Source organism: Rhineura floridana, chromosome 2 (genome assembly GCF_030035675.1).
Source record: "Rhineura floridana isolate rRhiFlo1 chromosome 2, rRhiFlo1.hap2, whole genome shotgun sequence".
In the NCBI taxonomy this organism is placed as follows: Eukaryota; Metazoa; Chordata; class Lepidosauria; order Squamata; family Rhineuridae; genus Rhineura; species Rhineura floridana.
Window position 1 is genome coordinate 226,238,998 of NC_084481.1, and position 27,917 is coordinate 226,266,914.

Sequence of the window (27,917 nt, forward strand, 5' to 3'; positions counted from 1 at the left end):
TAAAATGATGAAACTGAGGTTATCATACTTTGGACACATCATGAGAAGACATGATTCACTAGAAAAGACAATAATGCTGGGAAAAACAGAAGGGAGTAGAAAAGAGGAAGGCCAAACAAGAGACGGGTTGATTCCATAGAGGAAGCCCCAGACCTGAACTTATAAGATCTGAAGAGAGTGGTCCATGAAAGATATTATTGGAGGTTGCTGATTCATAGGGTCGCCATAAGTCGAAATCGACTTGAAGGCACATAACAACAACAAACAGCACAACCACACTTGGAATACAATGTCAGAAAAGGGAAATGAAAATGGTCGAGGGGATTGAGGAACTCCTCTATGAGAAAATGTTGCAGCGTTTGTGGCAAATAAGGGGAGGATGATAAAAATGTGTAAAATTATGTACGGCGTGGAGAAAGTGAAGAGAGAGGCTTTCTCTCTGTCTTCCGTAATTCTAGAAGCCAGGGCCACGTAGGTCAAGCTGAATGCCAGCAGATGCAGGACAGACGAATGGAAGGCCGTTCCAATTTGTGGAATTACGGGTAATGCAATACGCAACTACAAGTTGTAGTGACGGGCACCTCATCAGACGGCTTTAAAAGAGGACTGCACAAATTCATGAAATTGGAAAAAGCTATCAGTGGCTACTAGCTGTTATGGCTTTCCTCTCCCTCTGTGGTCAGAGGCAGCATACCACTCAATACCAATTGCTGGGAAACAGAAGCCAGGTGAGAGCTGTTGTGCTCGAAGTCCTGCTGCGGGATTCCCACAGGCATCTGGTTGACCATCATGAGAAGAGAATGCTGCTCTGGGTCTAAGCTAGCAGGGCTTTTCTTATATTCTTACCCCTAAATCCCTACGGTGCCCCTTCATATCTGCTAGAGGAGAGGGGGCCTGAATACTGTGCACATTTGAGAATGCTGCAACTCCTCGGCTGTGAGCAGTCACCTCCTTGGGCCAGAGGTGGCTGTGGTATAGGGGAACAGACAAATGTGTGCCTGACCCACCAGGCTTATTGGAGCCCATCGCCTTTGGCACTACCTCCATTCTATTTCATAATTCTTTTCCCTAGAAATACTGGCTGAGTATATTCATTTTCCAAGGCTGTGCATGCTGAATAATTCTCTTCCGAACTCAAACAATGTTTGAGCCCAGGGGCAAGATGTCACAGAAGTTAGATTTAGCTGAATATGGCCTTCAGTACAATGCACTCCTGAGACCAGAACTGAATTTATACATGCGTGCTAGCTGAAGGGGAAAAAATAAACAAGAGGAAGGAACGGAAAGGAATGGAAAGGAGGCTGGGAGAAAACCAATATCAATTTGACAAAGCAGGCAATTATGGGAATGGCCCTGAAACGGTATTTGTGGTTCCACCGAAGGTTTTTTCTTTATTTCCGAATAAGTGGGTATTTGAATGGAAGTTGGGGATATTGGAAGGGTTTTTTTAAAGAATGTCAGAATAGCAGGTTCAGCCTTTTATCTCAGCCTCACAATGCAGACAGACAGAAGCTACTCAGAGAAGTATGAATGAAACCCAGGCGAATACAACAACTTTGCTGCTTTTGTACAGCCTGGTTCAGACAATAGGCTGCCACTTCAACAAACCATCATTTGTTTATGTGGGAACAAGCAATGAACTTCAGTCTTCTCTCTCCCTCGCCCCGCCCCCCCCCAGTTTGTTAAAACATAGTTTGTGACATCCAAACCAAGAAACTGGTTTAAGTGTTACTTACAAGTCAAGATTGTAAACCATGGTTTGATCCTGGTTTGCAAGCCAGGATTGCACACAGCACTTAAATCCATGCATCTTTTCTTTGGGAGGATGGCATTATATTGACATGTTTTGTAAGATTTCAAAGTAATTAAGATAATTTTATTAAATGGCATCTTGCAGTTCATAATGGATGGATATGTATTTTAATATGAAGTGGGCAAAGGAGAAAAATGAGTAAAATTAAACCAGGCGATGAACAAAGAAGCTGTATCTAGTGGGGGAGAAAGGATCTCTGGGAACACAATAAGAGGGATCCAAGCCAGCTTATTTCAGAACTACAGTTCTCAATAGGAGAGCCCAGGTGACACTCTCCCTAATAACAGTGGCAGCTTTTATATAGACAGTGCCCAATGCAAGGGGTCAGGTGATCAGGCAGTTATTAGAGGTGTTCATCAACTCTGTGTGAATCAGGATGATTCAGGACAGACTCTCACAGTCCTGAGTTGGATCATTCCATTAACAATGTGTCAAGGTGGACCAGGGAGTCCCCAGCCTTCTGAGTAGCAACGTTACCTTGGTTTTTCCAAAAATAAAGAACACACATTTTTATCTTCCCTTTTCTTTTTGAGAAACAAAACCATGCTGATTGGGAAAAAGGCCACAGCTCGAGAGGAGAGGAGAGGGAGGGGATATTTCATTTTGATGGACAAATCTAGCTTTTAATGGCAGTGGATCATTTCCCCATTGCACTCTGATCACAGTGATTTGGGGGAGGATGTTTAAGTGAATAAACACAATTGTCCTTCACATGGGTCATAATCTTCCTCCAAATTTTAGCTGTGAGAGAAAGGTGTAAACAGCAGAGTTAGACTATTGGCTTGGCCTATTTTTCCCAATTGTTCATTTTCCTTATAAACAAATAAAAATCATAGCCCTCTCATACATTTTTCTCCACAAAGGGTACTTCTGTGAATGTGGCATGTGTGAGAGAAAAAACAATGACTTTTCCAGTTTTTTTATAACAGAGGTAAAAATGACCTAACACAGAAGCCCCTGAACCTATTTGCTGAACTTTGGCAGATTTGTCACCCAGGGGCAACTCCCCCATGTCCCTAGTTTTCAAATTGATCCCCCCCGCCGCCAAAAAAAAGATAGGGGAAGGAACATTTTTCCACTTCAAAATGGTAACATTTCAGGAGACCTGCTGCACTTATATTTCAAAGATTTGGCAAGTTTTATCCCCTCACAAGGGGCACCCATCCCTACGATGTTCATCTAACTCTGGTAGAAAATCAAAAGTTAGGGACTTTCCAATTCCTTTCACAAATGCTTTGGATGGATCTGCCAAAAAGTTGTCAGGCTTAATCCACTCGGGTGGGGACAGGACTCCTGTGCCTGCAAATTTCATCCAATTATGTAAAAAGGGGGAAAAGATATAGCTGCTTTTAGATTCCCCATTATAAATGAGGGTAAAACAAAGCTTCAGATTTAATCCATCAGATTTAGACCCAAATAAATCAAACTGGAATGAAACAGAGCAGATCTGAAACAGATTGGACTGCTTCCAAATGCCACTGATACAAACAGAATGTAGCAGCTATCAACTCAGAACAGAGGAGAAGGAGTGCTGGGAGCAGGAAAGCACATGAAGATCTCCAATGAAACATCTGGCTATGAGGTGGCATTCAGACGAGGCAAAGATTCGGTTAACTATGGGGTGCGGGACTATCAGCTGCCTGCAGAGTGTTCAGAAGAACCAGGAGACTGTGGCAATGAGCAGCAGTGCACGAGCATGGGCAACCACACAGCGAGAATACAAAGAGGCCAGGACAGTTCAAGAAGTGCCCTGGTCAGTGCTGCCAGATGTGTGAAACTTGTCATACATGCACAATAGTCAAGAACCTGAGCATATGACTGCTGCATGATTGTACACAAATATATAAAAAGTCAGGGTTGCTCTGAAGCAGAGCCAGCATGGCTTCTGCAAGGGAAAGTCCTGTCTCAGTAACCTATTAGAATTCTTTGAGAGTGTCAACAAGCATATAGATAGAGGTGATCCAGTGGACATAGTGTACTTAGACTTTCAAAAAGCGTTTGACAAGGTACCTCACCAAAGGCTTCTGAGGAAGCTTAGCAGTCATGGAATAAGAGGAGAGGTCCTCTTGTGGATAAGGAATTGGTTAAGAAGCAGAAAGCAGAGAGTAGGAATAAACGGACAGTTCTCCCAATGGAGGGCTGTAGAAAGTGGAGTCCCTCAAGGATCGGTATTGGGACCTGTACTTTTCAACTTGTTCATTAATGACCTAGAATTAGGAGTGAGCAGTGAAGTGGCCAAGTTTGCTGACGACACTAAATTGTTCAGGGTTGTTAAAACAAAAAGGGATTGCGAAGAGCTCCAAAAAGACATCTCCAAACTGAGTGAATGGGTGGAAAAATGGCAAATGCAATTCAATATAAACAAGTGTAAAATTATGCATATTGGAGCAAAAGATCTTAATTTCACATATACGCTCATGGGGTCTGAACTGGCGGTGACCGACCAGAAGAGAGACCTCGGGGTTGTAGTGGACAGCACGATGAAAATGTCGACCCAGTGTGCAGCAGCTGTGAAAAAGGCAAATTCCATGCTAGCGATAATTAGGAAAGGTATTGAAAATAAAACAGCCGATATCATAATGCCGTTGTATAAATCTATGGTGCGGCCACATTTGGAATACTGTGCAGTTCTGGTCGCCTCATCTCAAAAAGGATATTACAGAGTTGGAAAAGGTTCAGAAGAGGGCAACCAGAATGATCAAGGGGATGGAGCGACTCCCTTACGAGGAAAGGTTGCAGCATTTGGGGCTTTTTAGTTTAGAGAAAAGGCGGGTCAGAGGAGACATGATAGAAGTGTATAAAATTATGCATGGCATTGAGAAAGTGGATAGAGAAAAGTTCTTCTCCCTCTCTCATAATACTAGAACTCGTGGACATTCAAAGAAGCTGAATGTTGGAAGATTCAGGACAGACAAAAGGAAGTAATTCTTTACTCAGTGCATAGTTAAACTATGGAATTTGCTCCCACAAGATGCAGTAATGGCCACCAGCTTGGATGGCTTTAAAAGAAGACAGACAAATTCATGGAGGACAGGGCTATCAATGGCTACTAGCCGTGATGGCTGTGCTCTGCCACCCTAGTCAGAGGCAGTATGCTTCTGAAGACCAGTTGCCGGAAGCCTCAGGAGGGGAGAGTGTTCTTGCACTCGGGTCCTGCTTGCGGGCTTCCCCCAGGCACCTGGTTGGCCACTGTGAGAACAAGATGCTGGACTAGAAGGGCCACCGGCCTGATCCAGCAGGCTCTTATGTTCTTATGTTCTCAGTGAAGTGTTAACTTGGACAGTACGGTAGCAGTTCCACGGGTCAACACCTAATCTCCAGCAAGCATAGGAGTGGCAGAGTGAGCTGGGTGGCTGGAGATCTGTTCTGCTTCCTTCCAGTTTGATTTGTTATTTGGGTCTAAACTTGATCCTCCTTCTCCTCTGTTCTGATAGCTGCTACATTCTCCTTGTACCTGCAGCATTTGGAAGCAGTCCAATCTTGTTTCAGATAGGAAGGATTTTCTCTGCTTTGTCACTGTGATCGCTTTTCCCCACTACCAACTGCCCAGACAGGGGTATGTGTATCCATTGCACAAAACAGAGTAGAGTAGCAGTTTCTATAGCAGCAGCATCAGATTCTCTATGCAGAGGAAAGGTCTTCCTTCTCAGCTTGTTTAGGTAGATCACAGGCTGCTTCCCTCCTCTGACAGTGCTGCAGGGCAGGAGTCCATAAATGTAGGCTTTGTTGACTACTCAGCTGTTATTTGTGGTTGCCAACAACTTCCACCCCCACTTCCAAGCCATCAGATTGTGCCAGAGGACTCGGGGAAGAAGCAGAGTCTTCTCTGATTTGCTCTAAGGTTGCTCCAGGAAGGGGATCCGTCAGCTGCTGGGCATTCTTCCTGCCAGAAGGCCATGGGGAATTGCACCAGGAGAGTAGGTTGCTGGATGCTTGGGTGCGAGCAGGATGGAGTAGAAAAGTCTGTTGTGCAAAAGAGAAGGGAGAGGACCTGCACCCTTTGAAGTAGCTTAGGTGCAAGGGGCAGTGGACATGACTGGGGTCACTGGTGCTTCAGGGAAGAAAGCTGAAGCTCTGTGGTACATGAAGACAATAAGGAACAAAGCCAGCCTTCTTCAACCTGGTGCCCTCTGATGTTTGCACTACAGTGGGGCTGATGGGACTTGTAGTCTAAAACATCTAAAGGGCTGCCACCTCCCCAGTTCCACCAACTCCATCAGTTTCAAAGAAAAACTGAGAGTTTTGAGGCTCAGAGATAAGGAGTGAATGAGACATCAGTAAATTCCCACCGTTCTATCTCCTTTGTAGCAAATCATCGTAATATTCTCTCTAAATTCACTGTAATTTCCGACATGCAAAATTGCTTTTTTAGGGCCACACTCATAATCTGAAATTCCACAGTGAGTGAGCTAAAACATTTAAGCACAGAGATAGTTATAGAATCCAGATTTTGGTTTTGGTCCAAAAGTATGGGCGGGGAAACCTTTTTCAGTCCAAGGGCCGCATTTCCTTATGAATAACGTTCCAGGGGCACGTGCCAGTGGAGGGCGGGATCAGAGGCAAACAAGGATGGAGCAACTAATGTGATTTTTATCTTTGTCCAGCAGACTAGATTCTACATACACTCAGACGCCTCTCCCTATCATCCATTCAGTCAAGCAAGCGACATCATCAGAGTTCCAGGTGAAAGCACTCAAGGAGAATAGGGAAGAGGTATGGTCCAGGGAGAATCCAAACCACCAGACAGAGAGGCCTGGAGGACCACATTTGGCCCCTGAGCAATAGGTTTCCCATCCCTGATGTAAGGACTGGAATAGTGGAGGCACAAAACACATGAACGCCACCTGATACCAAGTCGGGACATTGGTACTTCTAGACCTGTATGGTCTTAATCTGGTAATGATGCTCCTGGGCTTCAGGCAGATTCCTTTTTGCAGCCCTGTCACGGAAATCCATTTAACTGGAAGATACCAAGGAATGAACCAGGAGCTCTTCTGCATGCAAAGCATCCACTACGTTATGGCCCTCACTCAAAGAAACAGTATGGGGGCAGCAATAGACGAACTATCACCGCCCTGGGCTCCTTCGGGAAGAAGGGCAGGATATACAGTGAATAAATAAATAAATAATTTGGAGAGAAGATGGCTCACTGCCACAGTTATCTATTTATTATTTGATTTATATCCCATCCTTCCTCCCAGCAGGAGCTCAGGGTGGCAAGTAACATTTGCACATAACGCTAAACCATGGTTGATGAACCTATGGTTCATTACACTGTGGTTTAGCATTATGTATGAACCCAGCCCTGCAGCTTAACTATGGTTAAAGGTTGCTTATTGACTAGGGTTTGCAGCTGGTTTATAAACCTTAGTTCAGGGATAGCCTGCATGAGGCCCTCCAAATGTTCTTGGACTACAGTTCCCATCATCTCTGCCGATGTTGGTTGGGACTGACGGGAGGTGTAGTACAACAACATCTGGAAGGCACCACACTAGCTACCCCTGCCTTAGTTAATGTTAGCCACAGTTTAGCATTATTTGTGAACCTAGTTCTCCTCTTTAACTATGACTAAGGTGTCATCACTGCCTGAAAGCTACAGAGCCGCAAGCGAAGAGCTGCTGTTCCTGGCTTGTGTCTCCTTTAATAGGGGAAGTGGGGGAAGTAATAAACCAAAGTTTACACGATCATCTGTGAGATGCCTCACCTTTAACTATGGTTTATTAGCAATGGTTAATGTTAACCATGAGCTTAGCATTATGTGCAAACCAAACCAGTAAGTCACATACTACTTCTGTATTATTTTTGGTATTCTGAATCTGCTGGAAAGATTCTATATGGATGCTTTTTTAAAATTATTTTTGCAACCTGGCATGTTTCATTAATAGTTGACAACCATGTGGATGAGAGAAGTATCTGCAGCTGCATAATTTGTAAAGCCTTAAAAGTTCTCATTTCCCAATCTCCTTTGTAGCAATTGCTACAAAATCCTTATCTCTATATTCACTGTAGAATTCTGGCAGGCAAACTTGATTCTGGCTGAATCAGATCAACAGAAGCCACAATCTCTGGGCAAGCAACAAGGCCCAAGGTGGGAACAGGGAGAATGGGTTTTGAAAGGCTGTGATTCTTTCAGGCAGGGATAGGGGACATGTTGCCTTCCAGCTGGCATGTGTTGTTGGACTCCAACTCCCATCATCCCTGACTATTGGCTGCGCTGGCTGGGGCTGATGGGAGTTGTAGTCTAACACCTGGAGGGCCACTGGTCCCCCACCCCTGCTTTAACTGATCCTTGGATTAAATTCTACTTTTCCACCTCAGTTCCCTATCTGTACAATGGGAACAACATTGACCCACTTCATAGGGTTTTTGTTGAGGACACCCAGAAAATGACTGCAGCACACTTTAAAAGGGCATTGCAAACATGGATTGGTTTCAGACCAGTTTTAATGATATGGTTTCTCTTAAAGAGTAAATGGAATTGCAGTTTGGTGATGGCACTAAAAAAACGCTAAGAGTCCTCCTAGAGATGCTCTCCTTGTCACACATCAACTACAGTTTCCAGTATTCCAGAGGGAAAAGACATGAGTATTAAACCAATTGATGGTGTAGACGTGCCCCAAAAGTGCCACTATTCAAGATGGCATCAAAGTGCCATTTGAAAAATCGTGTGGCATTCAGGCACTTAATTTAACTTGAGTTGTTCACAGCATTTAGGAATTCCAGTTCTAAGGTTCTAATATACCTCTTAGGACTCAGACACTTAGCCCTAGGCTGCCCGCCGCTCTCAATGACATCAGAGAAGCTAAGCCAATGGCAGACAAGGGAACCATGACACTCTTCCCTACCAAGCTCTGCTGCAATAAGTCAGCCACTGGCACCCTGAGAGGTGGGGGGGTGCAAGAGTGAAGAGGTCAGAGGAGTGCAAAGCCTCTGGGGGATATAAGCTCCTCAGTCTTTTCCTCTTTTATTCACCATGAAACATACACAGGAACGTAGGAAGCTGCCTTACACTGGGTCAGACCATTGGTCCATCTAGTCCAGTATTGTCTGCACTGACTGGCAGCAGCTCTCCAAGATTTCACACAAGGAGTCTTTTCCAGCTCTGCCTGGAGAGACCAGGGATCGAACCTGGGGCATTCTGCATGCAAAGCAGAGGCTCTGCCACTGAGCTACGGCCCTACCACCATGCACATTGCACGTAGATAACAACAGACATCCAAAGCATTCAAATATGGACTTTCCATAAGTTCTCCTTTAAAACAATTGAGATATAATAATCACCTGTGACCTGTTCACACAAAACAGACAACAGCCACAGCTTTTAGCAGAGATATCATAATATTGCAATGCTCTTCCATTAACCACCTCCGTTTTTTAGCGTATCCTGACATTAATACGGTAAACAGAAATGCAGCCATCTCTCAGGAGGCCTCAGAGAATGAAACATACCCTTATTGCAGGATCAACTGTTTTTATCTTACCTCTGGACTCCAGGCCGAGGAGCTGTCAGTTGCGTCATTCCCTTCGAATCCTTGGTTGCTAAAAGCCGTCTCCATTTCCAAGCTCCCTTCAGTTTCTTGACGGCTGAGGGTGGGTGTCGCATTAACCTCCAGCTCGGGGTCTTTGGGTTGCCCAGAGCCCCTGCTCTCTGATGCAGTTCTTGAATCAAGCGATAGATGGTCATCTTCGTGATAAGAGAGGTTGTCTTGGTAACTCAGTTGGCTGAACCCATCAAGATCTAAGATTTTAAAAGCAGAGGGAAATCATTTTGAAATGATTAACATCAGCAGTTCCGCTTTCCTTCGGCATGTGTACGTATGTTTTAATCTACTGCAATGAGGGGCCTGGAAGAAATAGCTATACATAAGAAATGTGTGAATTCTTGAGCCTCTCAGTAAGAATACCTTGTTGCAACTGGACTGCAGGAAATGGGTTGAACAAATCTTTTCCTCAGGAACCTAAGGGCCTCTTTGCACATTAAATGGTGAGCTGGAAACCCAAAGGGTTGTCTTTTGAAATGCACACCTGAAAATGTACTGCAAACCTAAAAACACGATGAACAGATGTTTGAAAACACATATATCATATATTGTTACATTAATCAGAAACTTGAGGTTGTCTTTGCCACCTCTCACTATGTGGAAGGCTGCCTGTGGTTGCTGCGTATACCTCAGTGTTTGTTATGCATTATATCCTGTTTCTCTAAATCGGGTGAGAAACATCAGGCCCAGGGGCCAACCACGGCCCTCCAGTCCTCTCTATCTGACCATTGAAACTCCCTTCTGGACACATCGCTCACTAGCCCTGCTGTTCACCCTCCTTGCGTTTTTGCTTGGCTGGAATGTGCCCCTGAAATTTGATAATGTCTCTTGCCTGGATGGAGAGGGGGAGGGCATGTAGAACCCAGACGATTGTACTAAGGTAAATTTTACACTTGTTGCTACACCCACTTTAGTTATAGCACAGTGGGGAGGAGAGCCTGGCTGGGAGTCCAGAGTCTGTGAGTTCAAATCCCCGCTAGTGTCTCCTGGGTGTCAAGGGCCAGCTAAAGATCACCCCCACAGGGAGTGGCTCAGGGGTTATGTGCCCTGCCACCTGTGCAGCCGTGGGCAAGCTGCATAGTCCCAGGGAGCCCAGTTGCCCCCCAGCTGGCAGTTGCGGACAAGGAAGGGACTGGCTTGTGCAGCTATGGCAAGCTGAGCAGGCCTTAGCCAGCTGGAGAGGACTAGCCTCAGAGGGAGACAATGGTCAGCCCCCTCTGAATACCACTTACCATGAAAAACCTATTCATAGGGTAGCCATAAGTCGGGATCAACTTGAAGGCAGTCCATTTCCATTTTCTTTTACCACCGGCATGTGGCCCCCTGAAGGGAATGCTGCCCTTCAGCTGAAAATATTCTCTACTATTGCCCCCCCCCCAACACCAACACCACATACTTGCATTCCTTTATCTGGTACAGAAGGGATGGGGGGGGACAGAAGCAAAGTATAGAGACAGATGAAGCCACCCAGGAATAAACTGAAATCATTCCTTGTACAAACCTCTGCAGGGGACGCTGAGATATTTAACATTTCAGCTGTGTTCACATCTTCAGGCTACATGACAATTTCATCCTTTGCATGTTTGCTCAGAAGTTACACCCCTGGCAGTTCAATGGGACTTAGGGCAGGTCTACACCATGACTTCCCCCAAGGAATTCTGGGAATTGTGGTCGCCCCCTTCACAGAACTACAAATTACCAGCACCCATAACAAGCAACAGTTCCCATGATTCTTTGGGGGAAGCCATGTGCTTTATATGTGCGCTGGGTATGCTTCAAGTGTGCCTCTACTCCCAGGTTAAGGCTGCAGCTGGGTCTCCAGTACCACAGTCCAGTTCTAGGCATATTCACTCACAGCAGGCCCAGCTGGCATTCCACAGGGCTTGAACTTACGAAGGTCATGAGCCCCACTGAGATCGAACTGGCGTACCTAACAGATTGCAGCTCTAAATTAACAAGGACGTGATTGATATATACATTTGGAAGACATCAGAGCAGTGGGCTGAAAGGCAGGGTGTTGGGTTGTGTTTTATTTTTTGAAAAATGTAAAAATAAATAAATAAAGTGCCACAGGCTTCCAGAATAGAAGTAGTGCTTCTCTAGCGAGAAGTTATATTACACACTTCCCACACATAGCCTGCCTCCCCACTGTGCCTTGCGGATTTGGTCTGCAGCCAGAATATTGTCTGAGCTTTGAAATGCATCAGGCATTACTAAGAGACGCCGTTCAAGGGATTCAGCTGAGTAGCTAAACCCTGTAGTCTGGGTGGGGGAGGGGAGAGAGGTTTAAAATTGTATTCTGTAAAATCTTGGAAACTTATTATACAGGAATACAGGGGAGTCCATGAAAGGAGAGTTCCTCAACAAGAAATTCAGTAATGGTGAACAAAGCTTACCCCTTGCAATGTACAGCCCACAGGGGAGCACTGAGATGCTCTCTAAGAGGCCTAGCTAATGTCCCACAAAAAATTGATCGTGTTCCTTAGAACACTTCCCAGAATCCCCTGCCATTCTCAGGATTCTCTGCAAGTGACCCACAGAGGAGTCTTTTTTTCATTAGAGCTTTGACAGGGTGTTAGGATGCTGCATAACAATTGCAGCAGCCGTTCTTGTGGTTCAAATGAAGCCTCATGTGGAGAGAGATCTTCATGAAAGGCTGCGTCTCAATTTAGATTTAAAATGCAGAATCCTTGCAGGTCATGAGAAGAGGTATGCACACACTAGGACCCTGGATTAGGAACAGAAGCAGCCTTACAATTCAGAACTTTGTGTATCCCTCAGCAGGCCACAGATGCATTTTTGTCTGCCTTTGCAATGTCCTCTAAGCCACAGACATTCAATCTATCCATGTTGGGTCGTCTGGAATACTCAAAGCAAATCTTTTTGTTTTTTTTCTTTTGGACAGAGGTGGATGATACCTTCGCATTCAGAGGCCTCAGAACTGTACTCTTCATGGTTCGACAGCAAGCGGTTGAATTTTGGCCTGTGCTCCAAACCCACTTGGGTCCCTTTCTCGGAAACTCCCGACCAAAAGCTCTGTGAACGTGAAACAGAGATCTCAAACTGCTTAATCACCTCATCGTCGCTGTCCGAGGAGGTCGTTAGATCTTCGTCCTTCCCGTAACTATTCACTGGGAGAAAAGAACACACACAAACAGGGATTTGACAGCTCATGGAACGGCACACAGAGAAAACTACGCCTCTTCTGGGTCAGGAGCTGGCTTTCAGAAAATGAGGAACAAGGCAGAAAGGTGGATCTCCAATGACTTCCCTTTCGCCCCTTGACCTTTCATATTCCTAATGGTGATCCCTTCATGGAATCAACAAGAATGATCCATTTGTCTCCCCCTGCCCCTTTAGACTTCCATCCATGTTTTCTTTTCTATCCATGATCGCGATGGATGTTGATAGAGAGTAGTTGTAGTCGTAGTTAGGACTCACTTGTTTTTACTTTAAACAGTTGCTCCAGCAGCCTTCTTAAAAAAATCATAAGAATGACTAGTAAATGTAAACATTCAACTAGGGATGGGCGAGAAATTCGATTCAGTTCAGGTTTAAATCCGAATCTATGAAATTTGTACTTTCCGAAACATGAGAACTGAAACACATCCATCCATCGAAATTCACACTTATTTGAATTTTGCATTGCCGTCCGCCAACCAAACAACACTTACAAAAATGCATATGTGAGGAGAAAGTGTGCATAAAATGAATATATGAGTGAAAATAACATACAAAAATGCATTATATGATGAGAAACTGGTTGCAAAAATGTGTACGTCAGTCAAAACCACTTATAAAATGTGTTTATTAGGAGAAATTTGCACTAAACCACTGGAGAACTTTCATGAAGATTTTCTTTTTTAAAAAAAATCGCAAATTGCTGCAGAAATGTGGAGAACTGAATTTAAGATTGGAGAAATGAGAAATTGAGAGAACCAAAATTGTTAGAATTTTCTATTCCTACATTCAACTAATTTCTACCAGTGAGCTTCTGCTCCTGAGGGGTGAAGTCACAGGAACATAGGAAACTGCCTTATCTTGAATGAGACCATCTAGCTCTACACTGACCTGGGACCTTCTGCATGCAAGGCAGATGCTCTGCCACTAAGTTACGACTCTGCTACCATGCATATTGACGGTGCTGTATAGGCAATAAAAGCAATCTAAAAGCATTCAAATATAAGCTTTCCATAACTGCTTCTATGAAGTAACTTGGACATAATCACCTCTGATCTGTTCATACAAAATGGATTCAGACAACACCCTGACAGACGTTAAGAGGAAAACAAAGAGAAAAGAGTTCACAGCATGGCCCTCAGCTGAGCAAGGAGCCCAGGTTTGCATCTGAAATGACAGACATGCCACATCAGTAAATCAAACACTGGCTCAGTATTGCCCCTCTCTCCATATTTCAGGCAAGCCATCTGCCACTATTTGCTACACAGTTCAGGCAATTTTCCAATTCATCACCTTATTATTCAGCTTTTTTTAAGTGCAAAAACTGCTCTAGGGATCTGAAGCAGGAGAGACAACAGGGAAGGTCACCTCATTAGCACTGCGCACATCAGGCTTTTGCTACAAACATGCAACCCCACCAGTAGCAGCAGCAGCCGAGCTCGGAAATGATATGCTTGGACTGAACGCAGAGACAGCATTTCCAGAAACAGTCCCACCTCCGTACCTAAGTTCTCTCCCAGAGAGACTGCCTTTTCCCATATCTGTCCGAGCCCCCAGGTCATCAGGTGAGGCCCTCCTGTGGACGCTTCCCTCTCTTGTGAGCTTCCTTGGTTTCTCTGCTTGGTGCAGGGGAGAAATGCAGAGTGCCCAGCCCCTCCTCTGCCGGCAGCACTCACTGGCCTACCTGACATTCCACGCACTTGCCTGCAAGCCCTCTGTGGCTACTAGGCTGGTGCTCAAATATAAGGCTGGTCTGCTACCACTGAAAGTCTCCACTCTTGTGCCAGCTGGCCCATTGTGGCATGTAAGTGGCACACGAATCAATACGACACTGAGTACCATATATAGCAGCTTATCTCAACCTCGCAAACCCCCCCCCCCGAAAAAAAGTTTTGGCCGACATCTCTTATCAGCCGCAGCCAGCAAGGCCGACGGGCAGGGACCGCGGAAGTTGTACACCAACAACGTTTTCATGCTAACAGTGGGTGGGTGGGTGGGAGAAGCAGGCCCACAAGTGGAGACGCTGCTCCATTGCTCTTCGCCCACATTTTGGTTGTGCTGAGGAACTGTTGCCTGCAACCAGCCTTGGCTGGTGCCAGAACTGTGTTCCTTTCTCCTCAAGGGTAAGCAACACAAAATAGTAACACACTCGACAGCTGGTGTGTTCACATGCTCATGCTCGCTCGCACACTCACACTCCAGCTGTCCCACACGCCCACCACTCCCCAGGTCCCACACGTTCCCAGAGGAAGGCTTCCTCCTGTTCTGTTTTCTCCCGGTACAGATGGCTGGGAAATTTGAGATGCAACACAGAACTCTCTTTTTTTAATTCAAATTAGCAGGGGTGATGGCATTAGAACATCTGCTCCTATATAACCAGGGATATGCAATGAGCTTAGTCTCCGGCAGGGTTGTTTTTCCAAAGCCAGAGCTCGCCCTGAAGGCACCCCAGACCCGCAGGGGTGGCGTTTAAGGAGGACAAGGGGAGGCTAGAGTCTCCAGACAAAATAGTGAAGCTGTGAGATCCAATGGCCAAGTAAAACAATGGCTACTCCATTGGCCTGATCAGTAGAGTTGGAGTGCATGCACTCCAACACTGGAGGCATTCAAGAGGCAGCTGGGCAAGGAAAGGATTTTATTAGAGTACAAGGACACAATCCAGCCAAGCAAAAAACACTCAAGGAGGGTGGAAAGTAGGATTGCTTTAAGTTAAGTTTATGCTTGAAGGTGGATTCCTACATTCAGCAGGGGGTTTGGCCTCAATGGCCTTATAACCCCCTTCCAACTCTACTATTCTTTTATTCTATGCACAAATATTTGAGAGAATCCAGTCTGCATTCAGCAGGATGGGCCTACTGATTGATTGATTGATTGAATTTGTATACCGCCCCATAACCAAAGCTCTCTGGGCGGTTTACAACAATTAAACTTTGACAGAATCTCTCTGTCTCTCTTTCCCACACATTATACTAACAGTTAGTATATTTTTTTTAAAAAAACCCTAATGTCTGGGCCTTTTATTTTGTTCACTTTGTAGACTTCCCTGTAATAGATTTCTGTACCTCACCTTTCCCAGAGTTAGGCCACATATTACAGAGAGTGGTCATCATAACGGTTCTTCTTCACACAGCACATAGTTAAATTATGGGAATTCACTCCTGCAAGAGGCCACCAAGTTGGATAACTTCAAAGGAAGGTTAGACAAGCCCATGGAGGATTAGGCTAGCAATGGTTGCTAGCCAAGCTGGATATTTTTAAAAGAAGGTTAGATGTGGAGGATAAGGCTAGCAATGGCTACTAGCCCAGTTTGATCTATTTAAAGGGTTAGAAAAGTCCATGGAGGATAAGGCTAGCAATGGCTACTAGCAAAGTTGAATCAGTTTAAAAGGTTAGAAAAGTCCATGGAGGATAAGCCTAGAACTGGCTACTAGCCCAGTTGGATATTTTTAAAAGATGGTTGGACGTGGAGGATAAGGCTAGCAATGGCTGCTAGCCAAGTTGGATATTTTTAAAAGGTTAGACATGGAGGATAAGGCTAGCAATGGCTACTAGCAAAGTTGAATCAGTTTAAAAGGTTAGAAAAGTCCTTGAAGAAGAAGCCTAGCAATGGCTGCTAGCCCAGTTGGATATTTTTAAAAGATGGTTATATGTGGAGGATAAGGCTAGCAATGGCCACTAGCGAAGTTGGATCCGTTTAAAAGGTTAGACAAGTCCATGGAGGATAAGGCTAGCAATGGCTACCATCCCAGTTAGATATCTTTAAAAGAAGGTTAGACATGGAGGATAAGGCTAGCAATAGTTACTAGCCCAGTTGGATATTTTTAAAACAAAGTTAGACATGGGGGATAAGGCTAGCAATGGCTAGTAGCCCAGTTGGATATTTTTAAAAGAAGGTTAGGCATGGAGGATAAGGCTAGCAATGGCTACTAGCCATAATAGCTGTGTTCCACCTCCACTGTCAGAGGTACTATGCCTTTGAATGCCAGTTGCTGGGAATCACAGGTGGGAACAGCGCTGTGGCACTCAGGTCCTGCTTGCGGACTTCCCATAACAGGCATCTGAATGGCCACTGAGAAAAGAGGATGCTAGACTAGATGGGCCATTGGTCTGACCTGGCAGGGATCTTCTTATGCTCTGGTAGCTCCTATGATTCCCATTTCACAGACAGAGGGATCGATACTCAAAAGGAAGTGCCTTGCCTAAGGCCATCCAGTCAGTTACTAGCTGAGTGAGATGTCAAGTTGGGGTTCCACTGGGCCACACTGGCTCTGGAAGGAGGATTCCTCCATTTCCTAGGCCTTCTATTGTTTCAATGTGCAAAAAAATTTTAAAAAAAGTTTGGGGAAAGGGCATCCAATGCTATACTTAATCCAGGTATAGCCAACATGGTGCCCTCCAAATGTTGTTGAACTCCAACTCCCATCAGCCTCATCCAGCATGGCCAATGGTCAGGGATGGTGGGAGTTGTAGTCCAACAACATCCAGAGGGCACCATGTTGGCTATACCTGGCTTAAGCTGTAGGAACACCAAATATCTGATTCAGCAAAGTTCTTTTTCATAGTCCCTTTCTCTGTATATATTTCCAGATTAATCCAGAAAAACAGCACTGACAAATCCTCTTGGGCAGGAGAAGGAGGTGAAATAATTTGTGTTGGATTGCTTTCCTTTCCACCCACTCATCAGCTATATTATGGTAGCCTGGAAACATAACAGAGCTTTCCACTGCTCTGGTTCTAGAATAAAGATTCACAAGCAAGTAGCTTCAAATGCCTAAGTAACAGGACCAAGGGCTCAACATGTTTTAGCAAAACTGTCCTGCCCCACAAGCACTTTTGTGGAAAGCCCGCAAGCAGGACCAGAGAGCAACAGCACTCTCCCCACTTGTGATGCCCACCAACTGGCATTCAGGTATACTGCATCTGACAGTGGAGGTACATAATAATAATGGCCTATTTTACACAGCTGTTGTAAAGACTGGCCTACCTAGCATGGTCATTGTAAAGATTGCCAATATAACTTGTATGAGGCCACTGTGAGAACAGGATGCTGGACTAGATGGGCCACTGGCCTGATCCAGCAGGCTCTTCTTATGTTCTTATGTTCTTATGTTCTTAATCCATCCATCAATTCATTTCCAGGTTCTTCACAAATATTTGGCAAGCTTCTCTAGTTCTGTTCTGTCTCGAGAAGTCACCTGACTAGCTGCTGTTTTTATTGAGCAAAGCCCCAGTTCCATCCACATCTTTGAACTAGCTGGCACTCATCCTGCTGTTCTCCAATATGTTCATCTCATGTTTTGCTTTATTCTGTACCAATTACTCGAGCGAGGCAGACAAGTGGCCCGCCAACATCTTTTACTGGTGAGAATTGCTCTTCTGAGAATTCTCAGCTATTGTCATTTGCAATTGCATTACCCCAAAAATAGTAGGGGCTGGTGGCTCCACGTCAGCGGGGCAGCAAATCCCACTCCGGGTTTTAGTCTGAGCTTTCAAGAAGCTGTCCAAGGACCCGGAGCGGATTCCACTGCCCCACTGGCATGGAGCCACCATCCGCAACTGTCCCCAAAGGCTATTCAAATGCTGGATTTATTAAGGTTATGACGTAAATCAGAGCCATGCATCAGAACAAGACATTTTACCCGCTTCCAGTACTAACACTGCAGATTTCTGTTTGGCAAACAATGTGTCTCATGAAAGTTGGCACATATTGGCTACCAAACAGACAGCTGAATGGGACAAGGTTTACAATTATAATCTGACCAGAACCCCAAATATATCTGAAACACTTGCCTAGGTCACATAAACATGGGCTGCCAAACTCAGCAGAAAATGAAGTATTACCTGCAAGGAGAAACTGCTGAATTAGAATTCAGCAATCGGTTAAATGCTATCACTTACTGAAATCAGACAAAGGTTTTTTGTTCAATCATCCCACAACAAGTCTCAATTGGCTTTGCAACAGAAGGATGTGTGTGTTCTCAACCCCTGGGAAAAGGGATATTGATTGTTAAACCACTCTGAGAATTGTAGCTCTGTGAAGGGAATAGGGGATTCCTAACAATTCTCAGCACCCTTATCAAACTGCAGTTCCCAGGATCCTTTAGGGGAAACCATGGCTGTTTAGCATAGTATCACAGTGCTTTAATGCTGGGAAAAACCAGGGAGTAGAAAAAGAAGGAAGGCTAAACAAGATATGGATTCATTCCATAAAGGAAGCCACAGACCTGAACTTACAAGATCTGAACAGGGTGGTTCATGACAGATGCTATTGGAGGTCACTGATTCATAGGGTCGCCATAAGTCGTACTTGACTTGAAGGCACATAACAACATAGTGCTTTAAATGTATCATTCAGATGGGGCCTCCAGTGGTCACCCATCCAGGCCCTGACCAGACCCAAACCTCCTTAGCTTCATTATTACCTCACATGCCATGCCCAGGGACCCATTAATTGTGTACAAGCAACGTTTTAACCGAGATGTTAAAACCTCAGTGTTTTTCAGTGGAATCTGAATAAAGTCATTAGCTAGCACAGATCTGAATCATAACAGTTACAAAGGAAGACTTCCATTTTGCTGTTTCAACTGTGCCAACTTCTCTCTCATATGCATCAGGCCCGTTTATATTTCAAACAAGAAGAACACAGTGTCAGGCCAAGAGGCCGGAAGCGTTCTGTATTCATAAACACATGAGTTAAAAGAACACATAACTGGGGGTGGAAGCTTTGATGCTAATCTAAACCATTCAAGGTGAAGTTGCTTCTCATTTGCCTCGCCTGCATTCAAACTATTATCTCTTCGGTTGCAAATGCCAAATGTTGTCAGCTGTCAGCAGAACACTTCTCTTTGTTCATGGAGAACAAGTAAACATTTACCTCTCGACATACAGGCAGAGAGATCTACCAGAAAAGAACACACTCTCTGGGCAGAATTACACATTGCAGAGACACAGAGAGGGGCCCTGTCTCTCTCCATCACTCTCTTCCTCATAACATCCAGCTCAGCCTTCCCCAGGCTGGTGCCCTCCAGCTGTCTGAGACTAAAGAACAGAAGAAGAACAGCCCTGCTGGATCAGACCAAAGACCTGTCAAGTCCTGCATCTTCTCACTGAAGATGCTGACCAGATGTCTACGAGAAGCCCACAAGCAAGACCTGAGTGCAACAGCGCTCTTCTCCCTTGTGATTCCCAGCAACTGGTATTCAGAGAGGAATACGTCCTCTGAGAGTGGAGGCTAGTAGCCACCGATAGCCTTAACCTCCATGGATTTGTCTAGTCCTCTTTCAAAGCCATCCAAGTTGGTGGGCATCACTATATCTTGTGGGAGCAAATTTTGTGCACGTGTGAAGAACTACCCTCACCGTTCTACAAATATTACACTTATGTTCACTCAGTGACTCCGTGTCACCTGTTCTTCAACCACCAGGGATCTCCACCCCCCCAAGAATCTTCATCTTAAGACACTACTTTTCCTGTTGCTTTTTCACAGGAGGAGGGGAAAAAACCACCAAGGAAATACATGCACACACAGTGAAGCCTATGCTGGGATGAGAATCTAAAGGTTCTTGCTTTTTCATCATCAGCAACTCTGCTAAATGAAGAGTGTCTATTTTCTTCCGGTACTTCACTATTAGCAAAAGGGTCCTTCTGTGATCTGCCAGAAGCGCTCCTATGGCAACAAAAAGCATTCAAGTGTTGCTCTTGTTTTGTGCCAATTTATCGTTAAAAGCTTCTATTATATTTTGGGGAGCAAGGAGGAAGATGGTACATTAAGGATACATAAAAGTTTGGAAAGCAACTGGGGGGGAAACAGCAAAAACAAACAAGAGCACAGAGTTTCACTGAGCTGAAAAGGCAATGAGGCAACTGTTCACAATTTTTAAAGGAGACACACACACACGTATTTTCCCTTCTTTCACTGAACATCAGCCCGCCCATCTGCTTACTTAGCTTTATTACTAACCCCCAAATGACATTTTTTTTAAAAAACACCCTCCCCTCCCCCCCACGACACTCAAGTGAAGTTGTTAATGCACTGCCAGCCCTGTTCTCCTGAATCTCGCACATGCTTTGTGTCAATGAGAGGATCTGACGAGTTGCAAACGACGTGGGGACAGTAGCAGGCTTGAGCGTGCAAAGGAAGCATGGCTTAACAGTTCCAACAGGAAGACTAGGGATAGGTGGGCCCATTAAAGTAGAAGCCGTCTCCGCTGTCTCAGGGGGACAGGACTATGTCTGCTCAGCGATCTGACGGATACCGAGTTGGCACGAACCCATGACAGAGCCTTTTCAGTAGTGGTTCCCCATTTGTGGAATGCCCTCCCTGGTGAGATGTGCCTCCCTCCCTCTTTGTCCTGTTCTCGCCAGGCTCCTAAAGAAGCAAGAGACCTCCCAGCAGAAACACAAGAGAGGGCAGCACAGGGGCTGTATCCAGGGGCAGCCCGCAGTCAGAGTCCAGAGTCTACCTCAAAACCAAGGGGGCCAACCAGGCATCAAGGCCAGCGTAGTTCGGGGTCCGAAGCCAGGCAGTCTGTAGGCAATGCAGGTAAGGGGCGATGCAAGAGACAGGTCCAGAGTGGTCCAAGGTCAGGTCTGGAGTCAACCATCAATCCACAGACAGGTCAGGTACACAGCTGGTGTACAGAAGTTGTTCCAGCAGCTCTTCCAGCGTAGCACTGGGGTTTTTATGCTGGAGCTCCTGAACCACACCCCAAACCTCAGCTGATTCCCATTATCCCCTGCAGCCAGACCTTTGCTCCCAAAGTGTTCAGGACTGTAGTCAGGCAGTCTTCTGGATGGGCTGGATCTTCATCTGACATTTGAGGTGCCACCTCTCCCTTGGCTTGGGTGCCATTCAGCCTTGATGTCAAAGGCCAAACTTGCCCCAGTACTGACGGACTGTCCTGGGCCTTGCCATAGGGCCTTGGCCCCTCACCCTCAGATGCAGATCAACCCAGAACTGGGTCCAAGACTGGACCCTCCTGATCTTCTTCCGATGAGGACTTCTCCGATGACGACTCCCCTGGCTGGGACCTGACACTCTTTGACTTTTAGGAGGAATTTTAAAACATTCCTGTTTACCCAGGCATTTGATGGCTGCCAACCTTGCATTCACTGAGAGGATGTTTTCAGAATCCTTTTTAAAAGAAATTATTGTAGGAAGCCAGATTTCGACTGGACATCAGGAAAAACGTCCTAACTGTTAGAGCCATACGCCAATGGAACCAATTACCTAGAGAGATAGTGGGCTCTCCGACACTGGAGGCATTCAAGAGGCAGCTGGACAGGAATGTTTTGATTTGGATTCCTGCATTGAGCAGGGGGTTGGACTTGATGGCCTTACAGGCCCCTTCCAACTCCATTATTCTACGATTCTATGATTCTATTTGTCAACACATCGCTTGAAGGTCTAAAGCCACCGGAATCACAGGCTGCCCTTGATGATGCTGGCCCCCGATACCCTATACACCCTGTGAATGTTATAACTGGCAATGTAACGTGCAAGAGACCTGCAACTGTTTGTTTGGTACTGTTGAAATTTATTTTTGTTGTAATATTCTGACACTTTGCACAAAATCAATAAAACACATGAAGGTATTAGTATTAGTACTGATGTGTTTGCTGCCCTGGGCTCCTTTGGGAGGAAGGGCGGGATATAAGTTGAATAAAATAACAAGAAGTTTTTGTTGTTGTTTTTGTAATGGTACTCACTGGTACGGATTATCATCTCTTTTTTTGCAGCCCATGGCAACCCTAACCACTTGTTCTGGCACCCACGGCACTTTTATCCAAGTGTGAGTACTGGTATCTCATAGCCTGGCCCCAGCCTATGGTCTGAAGGCACATGAGGCCAGCACCCTGCTGAAGCTAAGCAGGGTCAGGTCTGGCCAGTACCTGGATGGGAGACTGCCTGGAAACCAGATGTAAGCCGCCTTGGGTTTCTATCATGGAAAGAAAGGCAGGGTATAAATGTATTAATAAATACAAAAAAATTCATCCCATTCGGTTTCCAGGTGGAAATCCTTTAAAAAACACTGGGACCAGGCATGTTTTCCCCCCGTATATAAGAACATAGGATGATGCCTTATACTGAATCTGACCATTGGTCCATCTGGCTCAGTATTGTCTACATTGACTGGCAGTAACTCCCCAGGGTTTCTCAGCCCTTCCTGGAGATGCCAGGGATTGAACTTGGGACCTTCTGCATGAAAGGCAGATGCTCTACCACTGAGCTATAGACCCTCCTGTATTGCGTCTGGGAGCAATGGAATGTCATCAAGTCCCATTGGCTCCTGGGTGATTTGTTCTATGCGCTTCAGAGGAGCCCCACATGCTAGCTGCTCAGGCTGGGGGCAGCTGGATACACTGCAGAGGCAACACGCAACCTTCAGACCACCTTACAATAGAATCCGCCAGACTGTGGATTCCGAAGTGGACCATTTTTCCAATCTGGGTCGTGATCCATCTGGATTTGGTCAGATGAGTCTGCTTTCAAATTTGAACAGTGTGGATTTCTCCTCCATCCCTAAGCAGAAGTAATCCCACTGTATGTAAAGGCCAAATAGACAGGACGTTGAAATATATATACACATTCAACATGTTTGATAATTTTCCTTTAAGTAACCACCAATGGCTGCACCAATGACAGCTTCCCTAACAGGGGGCTGTATCCAACTAAGTCCTACTCAGAGCAGACCTGCTGAAATTAATGAAACTAAGTTAGTCATGCATATTAAATTCAATGGGTCTACTCTGAGTAGGACTAGCACTGAATACCACCCAGTGTGAATAGCAGTTGGTGGTCAACTGAGTCAAACCATTGGTTCATCAAGTTCAACACTGTGTACACTGACTGGCAGCAGATCTTCAGGATTTTTGGGAGTCTTCGCCAGCTCTACCTGGAGATGCCATTAGGGATTGAACCTGGGACCTTCTGCATGGAAAACAGTTACTCTGCCACTGAGCTCTTCTCCATCCCTTAAAAAGGGATGTGAAAAATGGGAGATCTTCGGGTTGTCTAAAGTAGTAGTGGAGAAGATGGCTGGCGCGAAACACAAAACCAGTAACAGGAACTAACTGCACTTTCAGGAAAAACAACACTGTGAAGTGACAAATATTTGCACTATTGAATATTTGCATAGAATTCGGTATTCAGATTCCTGGAAGCAAAGCATTCATCCATGTCCAAAAAAGGGCTTCCGTGAAACACAAAAGCTTGTTCTCTGGTTCGCCAATCAGTACATGCTTTCCATTGCCCACACTGCATCTCCAACTGGAATTAGGAAGATGTAGTTCCTGTCTTCAGTAGTGAGGCAAGTCCATCTTGAGAGGTGGTGTGAAGCTCTAGGAACATTTCACGTGGTCCACATGGAGATGTGTGTCTTTCTTCCACATGTCATTTTCACAGTGAACATCCTGAGAGTCCTAATACCACAAAACAAAGTCTGACCTCTAAATTTCCAGGCATGGAACAGCAATTATTGGTCAACTCACACGTGAAGGTATCAAATTGTTAAGGCACCTCCACAACAGACTGGAGGGTGAAAAGTTATTTGCAGAGGTGGAGACCGTCATGCATGTTCTTTTTAAATGTAAATTTTATGAGGATGTCAGAAACGATCTTTTAACTCCCTTTTTTTTTTAACTTTTCCTGGACGTTCTGCCAGCACACTTTTAACAATTCTCCTTCAGGGCTCTGATGAATCAACCACCCTTCATGTGGCCAAATATCTAAACCAGGCCATGGTGATTAGGAAGGATCTGATTAGACCGAAGTCCTGATTCATTGCATTTGGTCTTGTTGGATACATGTACTATATTGTAATTTTCTATATTTGTATGTATTTTGTTTGTTTGCTATGGTCTATAGACTTTGCAATAAAGATTCTATCAGCAGTGCTAGTTAGGAACGCTTGCATCTGGAAGCCGTTTTAACCACTGAATAAAATCTTCCTTCGGAAATTTTCCACAACTTGAGAGGTCTTTGCATTCAGCTCACATAGAAAGGTCATAAAGATGTAATTCTGTAAACATGGAATTAGGAATGCATTTCTTAATATAGACAGATTCTCTTCTCCCTTAGACCATGGCAGATATATAGAGTGTGCGATGCACAAGTGCCCATGGGATATAGGGCCTCCACCAAACCCAGAAATCTCCTCACATGATTATATACGATAACTTTTGGTTCGTTTTAATTTTCTTCCCTGACAGAGGAGTCTGAAGTCTGAAGCTTGCCAAAACCAGAGGGCCCCTAGTGGAAATTTCCCAAAGGCTAAGACACGCACTGATGTTGTGGTGTCAGTGCACAGGTTTTATATATTCTAATAAAAATTTATTATGTCCATTAATATTATGCATAAAGATGCATCTATAATTTACGTATATTCTTAAAGGTATGTACCATATACCATATGATCCTGTGGTCCCTTGGGTAAAATGTTTTTTGGGGGACATTCCCCAATTTAGTTTGATTATGCACCAGGATCCAATTACATACTTTTCGATCAGAGGTGAAACATTTATTATGAGAAGAAGAAATTTAATTTAATATAAATGTTTCACCTCCAATCAGAAGGTATGTAATTGGATCCTGGTGCATAATCAAACTAAACTGGGGAACAGGCCCCCAAAACATTATTTTGCACATAGGCCTGCAGGAGCATATAAGTGCCACAAGCTTTATAGCCAGCTGTGGATTGACTAACTTCATAGGCTCCGATAACACAAAGCACATCTACCAAATGCACTTGTGGATTTTGAGTTTAAGCAAGCTTGCATGCCACCCCCTTTGATAGGGAGATGTTTCCTCTATCCAGTATTTGGGATATCTCTCTGTTTGTTTACCATGATGTAACTTCCTTAAAGGGTGGGGTTATTTACCTTCTTCCTCCTCCTTTGTCTGGGATATTGAGATCTCTGCATATTGTCTATTAACCTCTAGCAGAGGGAGCAGGTAGATGCTCCTTCCAGGAGCATCCTCACCAATGACTGAAAATGGACTGAGACTACAGATTATTTCTGTCTAAGCTAGAACCTATGTTTTCTTAAACATATGAAGGTCGTGAGTAAATATTATTTTATTAGTTTTACCTAAGAAGATTGTTCCAGTTGATTTATTTGATTAACTGGTACGTCTGAGAGAAGGTGTGGGACTGGTTATTCTCAAATTGTATTAACGACTTGGATGAGGAGGTACAAAGCATGCTTATCAAATTTGCAGATGATACAAAGTTGGGGGGCATAGCTAACACCGTGGAAGACAGAAACAAAATTCAAAGGGACCTTGATGGGCTGGAGCATTGGGCTGAAAACAACAGAATGACATTCAACAAGGATAAATGGCCGACAAGGGAGGAGACGCTGTCTGATGTTGATCTTAAACTGCTTTTAATAGTTTTAATAGTTCTTAGAGTTTTTAGAGTTGCTCCTAATTAAGAACGATTAAGTAACTCATCAGAGTCTTCTCTGTTCATTAGTCTTCAGACCGAGCAGAAATATATTACTTGAATCCGTGAACTGTGAACTGTGAGTTGGGAGCTGCCTCTCATCAGGCCTCTAGCTGTATCGGATTACAAACAACGCTGTCTCAGCCTTCAGCTTTCTGCCTTCAATCAACTTCAACTGTTTTTATTTGGCATTATTTGGCATTATTTGACATGGTTCTTACCAGGAAAATGCATTGGGACCGGGAAATCCAACAGGAGAGCAACTTAGCAGACAAAGACATCCAGAAGAGTGAGAAACAACTCAAAATCACTCATTTTTTTCACTGGAAAAATAGAGAGACGAAAAGAATATGTCCTCCTTCTCTTCCGACAGTTGATTTTAATTTAAAGGAGACGCCTTATGTCTTTGATGATAACTCTACTCCTTCGATTACTTCAAATAATGAAATATTGGATTGGTCTTTGGACTCTAAAGTATTTCACCTATTACAAGAGCCTCCTTTACCGGTTACCCCAAACCTGGCTGCTGAATTAGTTCAAGCTGAGTTTCTTTCCTCACAGAAGGCAGAGTTAACTCGAGCTGACTCCTCTCCTGTAAACAGGACACAATCGGATTTTAGATTCTTTAGGGGCTTTGAATTCGCCCAATTTTAATGAAGTCTCTAGACAACCTCAACCTTCTTTTAATCATTCCTTTCTACCCCCTCAATTGGCGATACTTTCAGACCAACTGATGTCTATTATAAACTTTATTTCAGTGACCAATAACCTTTTAAGAACCCTCACTGAAGAATTCTTGAAGACACTACCCTTGGCCAAACCGGGTGTTCCTTCTGAAAATTTACTGCCTACTGTTACATCCCCTGCCCCCAAGCAGAAGACACTCCAAAACCAAAGACAGAAAAAGAAATGTCTTAAGAATGTAATAAAAGCAAGGAAATCTAAGAATATAAAAAACTGTAAATTACCCAGGGGAAGAAAGATGGACTTTCATAAACTTTTCAAATTACTGGAAGACTTACTCTCTATCGAACACTCCAAGAGGAACTCTGAACAATTATGACTGAGGGGGGAAACCCGACAGGAGCTGAGAAAGGTCCGGTTCGGAATAAACCTCCCCCCTGGGATAAAAACCAAAGAAATGATGAAATTTTAAAAGGGGTAGGCCTAGAAGTAGGCATTGTGAGAGCAGGGGCACAGGATATAAATTCAGAAGAGCAAAATTACCACAGGCCTAACCACAAGTGCCAAAGACACTTGAAGAGAGACACTGCTTACAAGTGCCTGTACGCTAATGCTAGGAGCCTCCGAACCAAGATGGGAGAACTGGAGTGCTTGGTCTTAGAGAAGAGCATTGATATAGTGAGCATAACCGAGACCTGGTGGAATGGAGAAAACCAGTGGGATACGGTTATCCCTGGATATAAACTATATCGGAAGGACAGGGAAGGACATATTGGTGGCGGAGTCGCTCTATACGTGAAAGAAGGCATTGAATCCAGCAAGCTCGAAACCCCAAAAGAGGCAGACTCCTCCACAGAATTGTTGTGGGTGGTGATACTGTGCCCCAGGAGGGACTTAATACTGGGAACGATCTATCGTCCCCCTGATCAAAATGCTCAGGGAGACCTTGAGATGAGATATGAAATTGAGGAAGCATCCAAACTAGGAAAGGTGGTAGTAATGGGTGACTTCAACTACCCGGACATAGACTGGCTGCATATGTGTTCCAGTCATGACAAAGAAGCAAAGTTTCTAGATATTCTAAATGACTATTCCCTAGATCAGTTGGTCATGGAACCGACCAGAGGGACGGCAACCCAGGACTTAATCCTCAGTGGGGACCGGGACCTGGTGCGAGATGTAAGTGTTGTTGAACCGATTGGGAGCAGTGACCACAGTGCTATTAAATTAAACATACATGTAACTGGCCAATTG

At 44.6% G+C, this 27,917-nt stretch overlaps 1 protein-coding gene and 1 non-coding gene across 4 annotated transcripts in view; both read right to left on the reverse strand.

Moving 5' to 3' along the window:
- Window positions 1-27,917, reverse strand: part of SYT16 (synaptotagmin 16) — a 131,672-nt gene that overhangs the window by 18,493 nt on the left and 85,262 nt on the right. For 2 of the 3 annotated variants that reach the window (XM_061613290.1, XM_061613291.1), the window contains 2 exons: window positions 12,273-12,485; window positions 9,295-9,551 (listed from right to left, as the gene is read on the reverse strand). In XM_061613290.1, coding sequence (XP_061469274.1) covers window positions 9,295-9,551; window positions 12,273-12,485 — 470 coding nt within the window. The remainder of the gene's footprint in view (window positions 1-9,294; window positions 9,552-12,272; window positions 12,486-27,917) is intronic. The other variant, XM_061613289.1, reaches the window with a different exon arrangement.
- Window positions 22,702-22,776, reverse strand: TRNAE-UUC (transfer RNA glutamic acid (anticodon UUC)). The gene has a single exon. It is a non-coding gene; the product is annotated as a tRNA-Glu (tRNA).